Source organism: Benincasa hispida, chromosome 7 (genome assembly GCF_027475165.1).
Source record: "Benincasa hispida cultivar pf3 chromosome 7, pf3_genome.v1.1, whole genome shotgun sequence".
Lineage (NCBI taxonomy): Eukaryota > Viridiplantae > Streptophyta > Magnoliopsida > Cucurbitales > Cucurbitaceae > Benincasa > Benincasa hispida.
The window spans coordinates 31623704-31630757 of record NC_143484.1 but is presented as its reverse complement, the minus strand read 5'-3'; the positions used below and the strand labels follow the sequence as shown (position 1 = coordinate 31630757).

Here is a 7054-nt window from a genome sequence, read left to right as displayed (position 1 = left end):
TATTTTCAATATTTATATATTGATATAATAATTTTTAATATTTATTTGAAAAATAAACCAACTTATTTATAAATAAATATAATATTAGTGTCTATCACGATTAGTCACTGAAATGATACTGATGGACAATAACATTTTGTCATATTTGAAAATATTTACAATAGTTTTATCATTTCAAATAATTACCCTATATTTTATATTTATACTATATAATAGGTTACAGAATAATTTACTAATGTTTTAGTCATTGTTAAATTATTTTTAATCTAATTTAATTTTCACTTTCTAAATACTTTGTCTCTAACTTATATATGAATATTAGTTCTACTATATATATATATATATTCTTAAATCTACATCATTAACCTATTAAAAAGAATAAAATAAAAATGAACAAAATAATCTTTTTATTTAAAAAATAGACTAAGATGAACATTTAAAAATTTAGGGACTAAAATAAAATTCGAACATTTATAATAGATATATTAATTAATATAAGTGAAACAACATAATTTAATTTTTCTTCAAAATATATATATATCTCCCTTTTTGGATGTACAAACTAGAAGATGTACATTTATCTAGTGGGACTAATGGGGTTTATTTCTTTTTCTTTTTCTTTTTAAATGAAATTTACAAGTGAACAAAATTTAAAGGAATATTAAAAAGAAAAAAATACAAAGGGCTTTGAGGCTGATTCTGATCTTTACATTGTACAAAATCGTGGGTTATCTTGGCGACTTTAGTGAATCTACTTGGGATTTACCCTGAGGACCTCTCATCCTGATGAAAAGTCTGTATTCGTCAAACGTCATTGGGGAATAAAGCGCAGGTTTTTTTCGCGTAACTAGCTCTTTTGCTGGCTCTATTGGAATGTCACTCTTTGGATTGTAAAAGAAAGCCAATGAAACACGTTCTTTGTCTGAGTTCACAATCACTCTATGCTCCACACTTCTGTATATTGCATTGCTTAGAACCTATTTCCAAAAAACACACAATAAAACAAAAACATAAGTTTAGTAATTTCATGGCCTTTTAGGGTTTTAAATATATATACCCGTTCGTAATCTCGGGTACGTACTATGTCCGATCTTTTAGTCTCAATATTATAAGTTTGGTATATGAACTTTTTAAATCTGTGTCTAAAAATGTCTCTAAGTTTATAATTATGTGGTTTAATAGGGTTTTTTTAACATATTTAATTCTTTTAGAAATTGTAGGATATATTTTATATAAAATCGAACTATATATCTGGTCCAAAACTTTGAGCTATATATGTATTAGTGGATTCTGTGAATTTTAAAAGAACATTAAATCGTCAACGACTTATTAGACATAAAAATGAAAATTATTTTAAAATTCAGAGATTAAATAAATAGAAAAAACTTATTAAATATTTTGAAAATTGAAGGGAGACTGAACTTATATTTGAATGTAAACTTTTTTTAGTTTTCTCTTAAAGTTTTAAATGATAGTGGGTAGAAGGAAATATTTTAAATGCCAAGTGTAAGATTGAAATTAAAATCATTTTTTTGGTAACTTAGATATATTCTCACCTTCCAGAATGCTACTTAATATGAATGTTGGCCAAGATGATTTTCTTTTATTATATGGCCATTTTTTTCTCAAACAAAAAGGACCCAATATGAAAAGGGTATAACTTTAATGAACTTTGCGAACAAATTTGCTATCATATGAGGTACTTGACTTCCATGTTGACAAAAGGGACCATTTTTTGTCCTTCCCCTTCTAAAAATAACATACCCAAAAATTAAAAGAAAAAAAAAGTTTTATTTAGGGGACCAATAGATTTTAGTATGTGGAAAAAATGGTCCAACAAAACAAGACCCCTCCATGTGCATATGGGCATAGAGAGAGTTGAAGAAGCCTCTTTTTTAGGCTAAATATTAATATGTTGTACCAAAATTTCTTTAGAAAAAAGAAAATTTTACTTGAAAAGTGAATTAGCAATTGAATATTAATGAGTACAAGAGTAGAACAAACCTGAACTTGATCGCCCACATTAACTATAATAGCATGGGGAGCTGGTTTGACGGTAATCCATTTATCGTCTTTTCGAACTTGAAGTCCGGCAACCTTATCGTCGGGAAGTAGCAGCGTCAATCCGCCGGGGTCGGAGTGCGACGACAGCCCCAACGTCAGCTCCGGCTGTGGGCATTTTGGGTAGTAATTCACTCTTAAACATGCGCCAACATCTTCTCCTCCAAATGCATTCTGCAGATACCCTTCTTGAAGCCCCAAATTCACTGATAAAAGCTTCAACAATCTTCCCCCTAGCTTCACTACTTCTTCCCCATACTCCTCTATCAATTCCCTGCATTAAAACATAAAAATCCCTTTAAAATTCCCCCAATTTCAAATCACTTTCACCCCTCAAATTTCTATATATTTTAATCTAAACATATAGTTCAATTAATTAAAATATATACTCTGACTAAAAAGTCCATATTTGGATATAATCCCATCTCGCCCGACGAGTAAAAATAATGGTGGAAATGACATTTTGGGCTATTTTTGCTTTTCGTATTGAACATTGTGTAAATTTTCAAACCAGAAATAACGAAGAAAGTATCTAGAATACAGACAAAAAAGAAAACCCAAGATATTAATTAGATAGGTTTTGTTGGATTGTACCTAATACAGGCGGGTGTAGCGGGCCACTTATTGTGGTCTTTGAGGCGAGGAGGAAGGTAATGAAGAAAAAAGTAGTCACTCCAATCAAGAATAGCTCCTTTTTGAACACCAAGGCGGCTACCATAGCCTTCGTAAGTCTTAGGACTATTAGCATAAGCTTGTTTCATTTCCACCGGCAATTTGAAAAAATCATGCCACGCACGCCGGACATCGTCCAGAAGCTCCGCCCGGATACCGTGATTGATGATTTGAAAGAATCCCCAATTGCGACAAGCGTCGGAGACTTGGCTTAGAATAGTACGTCGAAGGGAGTCGTCGTGGTCGAGAGCGAAGCTGCGGATGTCGATGATTGGGATGTTGACGGCAGGGGAGGCGACCGTGGAAGCGGTGGGACGGTCCGACGGTGGCTTGATGTAGCGGGAAGGGACGACGGGGCAGCCACTTTCGGAGAGGGATTGGACACGAACTATGGGTTCGGGCCAATCTTGGTTCAGGTTAGTCATCACGGCCAAGGAAGGCTCTTGGAATTCCAAGGTTGATATTTATTTATATAAATAAATTCGAAATTCGTTAAAAAAAAAAAATCCAAATCGTATAGCTGCTTTTTTTCTTTTCCCTTTTTTTTTTAAATTTAGCACAACCAAGTACGATTAATCACTTATATATAAATATTACAACCTTCTTCATTGGAGAAAAAAAAAAGAGTAAAATTGGAGGAGGGTAAGAGACTTTTTCTTTTTTTTTGAATATTTATGTTATATTTTTTGATTTGATGCACGTGGTTAATTTATATCATATGGAATTTGTTTAGGTTGGAATAGATCAATTCATCTACATATATATTGAGTACCTTTTCCTTAAAGGTGATAGGATTGAGTCTTTTATGAACGCTTTTTATTGAATTGTCTTAATATTTGAGGTAAAAATTATAAAAAAAAAAAAAAAAAAAAAAAAAAAAAAAAAAAAAAATTACCAAATTTTGTATGACAAGTGTTTTGATGGATTAATTAATAGTACTTTGTGGGTAAGTGTTTTGAAGTGATATTTACACGTAGTTGATTTCGTTTTCATATGTGTTGAGTTTTTGCGGTGGGTTATTTGTATTTGTTTTATTTAATAGTATCAAATTTAGGTGCGCAGGTTGGTATATATATCTTTTCGGGATTATATTTGCAGATAGTTTCTTTAAGGAAAAATAGAAGATTTAAGGGTTTAAAGACAGAAAGAGAGAACATTATTGAAATGCTAGAGATCATAAAATGTTCAAAATCAGCTTACTTTACATCTTGCATTTCAAAATATAAAAAGGGATTGGAAAAGTAAACTCAACCATGTTCATCACAAGGAGAGAGAAAGATTAATTACGTACATTGTCAAATGTTATGGAATATAGATAATCAATAAAGTGTGAGGACAAATTCCTTCTTTCTTATATTCAAAATTAAACAACACAAAAGTATTAAAAAAAAAAAAAAAAAAAAAAAAAAAAAAAAAAAAAACATTCCCGTGTAAATGATTAAATATGAGAAAATAAAAAATAGAAAGGACATGCTATCCCAATCTATAAAATTACGATGAGATCTTCAATTTCCCTACTCCATATATTGTCAGGAAAAATTATCGACAACAACGTGTGATCTCATGTGCTTTTCGATCAAATAGTACATGACCATACATTTTTTGTCTCGTATTTCGAAAAAACGATTTTAATTCATGAAAGTCGTAGATGATTTGGCTCCAATTGAATTCCCAGATTTGAAAAAAAAAAGGTAAAAGAGGGTTAAAAGGACATTAATCTAGGTGATAAAGAGTGGAGGGTTGGAGAAGAAGGAAGTAAATGCAAGGGTAAAAAAGTAAAAACATAAATGGTAAAAGAGGGTTAAAAAGACATTAACCCAGGTGATAAAGAGTGGAGGGTCGGAGAAGAAGGAAGTAAATGCAAGGGTAAAAAAGTAAAAACATAGGGAAAGTGAGAGCTCAGGCTTAGGTTTTAGGTCGGAGAAATAAGTGGGAAATGACTGGATGAAATTAGGAAACGTGAATAATATGGGGGCAATTTGTGGACTTAAAAAAACATAGTCCACTTTTGTTTTTTTTTTAAAAGGAATAATAAATTAAATATTCTGTTTATTAAAATATTATTTTGATTCTCGACCTTGAGGTTCTTTTTCATTTTATTTCATATTCATCTCGGTCACGCTTGATAATCATTTGATATATTTTTGTTTTTGAAAATTTACTTTTCTACTGGTATTTTAAAAAACCAAGTCAAGTTTTGAAAACTTAAAATCTCGTATTTTCTACTGGTATTTTAAAATTTACTTTTCTACTGGTAATCACTTTATTTTTTATTTTTGGTTTTTTCTCTCATTTTCTTACCATAGTTGTATCTTTCTTAGATAGAAGAATTACATTCTTGACCAAAATCTAAAAGCAAAAATAAGTTTTTGAAAACTATTTTTTTAGTTTTCAAGTTTTGGTTTTGTTTTAAAAACATGGTTAGAATAGAGGTGGAAGAGATGTTTATTTGTTTAATTTTCAAAAACTAAAACCCAAAAACCAAAAACCAAAAACCAAATAGTTACCAAACGATACCTTAAAAAAAATTGCTAAGAACTCAACTCTTTTACTTAAAGATGAAAACTATGGTAAGAAATTGAGAGAAATTAACTTATTTTCAAAAATTAAAAACCAAATGACTATGAAACAAGATCTTAATTATTCAATTTTTTTCTTTATATTTTAAATAAATTATAAATTTAGTCTTTCAAAAGTAATTTTATCGAATTTGACTAAATGAAGAGAGCTAATAAAGACTATATTTCTTTTGGAAAAGAACCTAACAATAAATATATAGACGAAAATGATATTTTAACGGAGGGTACTTTGGGGATTTTGCAATTGTGGGTGGTTGATGGGGCAACTGAAATTGACATGGCCGACACGCAGCAATGAAAATGTCATATTCTTTAAATATTGATAAATACGGATATCATTTTTGGATTCATACGGTCTTTTATTATTTATATTCTTTTTAAAAAATATTTTTAACAATTTCTACATAACACGGAACTCTATCCATTCTAGTTTTTTTTTCTTTAATAAACAATTTATTTTATTTATACCTTTTCCATTTTGTCTTTATCTTATAATTAAACCAACTAAACAAATCATTCAAAATTATTAATTAATTTGGACTCTAAAAAAAAAGGAATAATGTTACGAATAGAAGAAGTTATTTTGAAGGATAAAACCACTTAAAATATTTATAAATTATAGCAAAATATCATTGTCTATCTATGATAGACGTGACATACTATTATTTGTGTTTATCATAACATAGATAAATATAAATAGCAGTCTATCATGATCCATCGTAATCTATTGTAGATAGACAATAAAATTTTGCTATATCTATAAATATTTTGGTCCATTTTATTATATTTAAAAATAACCTTAAAATTAGTAGCTATTCTTTCAAAAATCATGTTTTATGTAAACTTGAGTTCATATATATATATATATATATAAACATATAAGTAATTTTTATATTATAGAATTGGCATATTTGTAATTATCTAAGTTTTTAAATTGGATTACACAAATTTAACTCATGAGCGAAATACTCAATTAGTAATTGGAGATATGATTTAAATATATATATACACATGATCATTTTAAAAATATGACAACAATACAATTTCACATCACATGAGTTGGAGTATGAGCTTGTCAAGGTTTTTTCATATTTAAATAAGTAGAATTTTTGGAATAAAAAAAACACAACTAGACACTATTATTCTTTTTTTCTTTTTTCTTTTTTTTTTTTTAATGATAGCAGTAACTCAGGCATGTCTTTCCATGTTTTGATTTTAAATTCTTAAAAAAAAAGAGAGAGAGAGATCGAGAAATTGTTTTAAATAATAAAACGTTTAAAATATTTTCAAGTAAAATGACAAAATGGTAAAATTGAAATGTTTTGTCATTTTGCTATATTTGTATATAAGTTGGTGATTTTATTATATTTGAAAAAGTGCTATTTTTAAATATAGAAAAATAAACTAAAATATCTACAAAATATAGCAAAATTTTAGAACTATCAATGATGGACGTTGATAGACACTTGATCAACGTCTATCATGGATAGTTTTAAAATTTTTCTATATATTGTAAATATTTTCAACAGTTTTACCATTTAAAATAATTTCTTATTTTGAAAAAATCTCATAGTTAATGATTTAGAGTTTAATTTTTATCAAATAGAATATGGTTTTTAAATTAGTTTTACGTGGAGTTAAGTTTATTATTATTTGTCAAAATGAGCATATCTCAACTGACATAAATTTTATTCTATTGATGATCTCGAGGTTAGATATTCGATTTTTCACCTCATATATTA

General features: G+C 28.5%; 1 protein-coding gene across 1 annotated transcript; it reads right to left on the bottom strand.

The window, feature by feature from the left end:
* Nucleotides 1-509: 509 nt before the first annotated feature.
* Nucleotides 510-4192, bottom strand: LOC120080778 (jasmonate-induced oxygenase 2-like). The gene is made up of 3 exons (XM_039035403.2): nucleotides 2656-4192; nucleotides 2005-2335; nucleotides 510-977 (listed from the first exon to the last, which is right to left on the bottom strand). Exons 1-3 carry the CDS (start codon nucleotides 3156-3158, stop codon nucleotides 729-731), a joined length of 1083 nt encoding a protein of 360 aa, XP_038891331.1. The 5' UTR covers nucleotides 3159-4192; the 3' UTR covers nucleotides 510-728.
* Between the last annotated feature and the right edge of the window lie 2862 nt (nucleotides 4193-7054).

What these genes read in the sequence shown, in the direction of transcription:
- LOC120080778 (XM_039035403.2), bottom strand. Translation starts at nt 3,158, where the DNA reads ATGACTAACCTGAACCAAGATTGGCCCGAACCCATAGTTCGTGTCCAA. An exon ending in GCTACACCCGCCTGTATTAG is followed by an intron (nt 2,336 to 2,655) that starts GTACAATCCAAC and finishes GTTTTAATGCAG; the next exon opens with GGAATTGATAGAGGAGTATG. An exon ending in ATGTGGGCGATCAAGTTCAG is followed by an intron (nt 978 to 2,004) that starts GTTTGTTCTACT and finishes TTTTGGAAATAG; the next exon opens with GTTCTAAGCAATGCAATATA.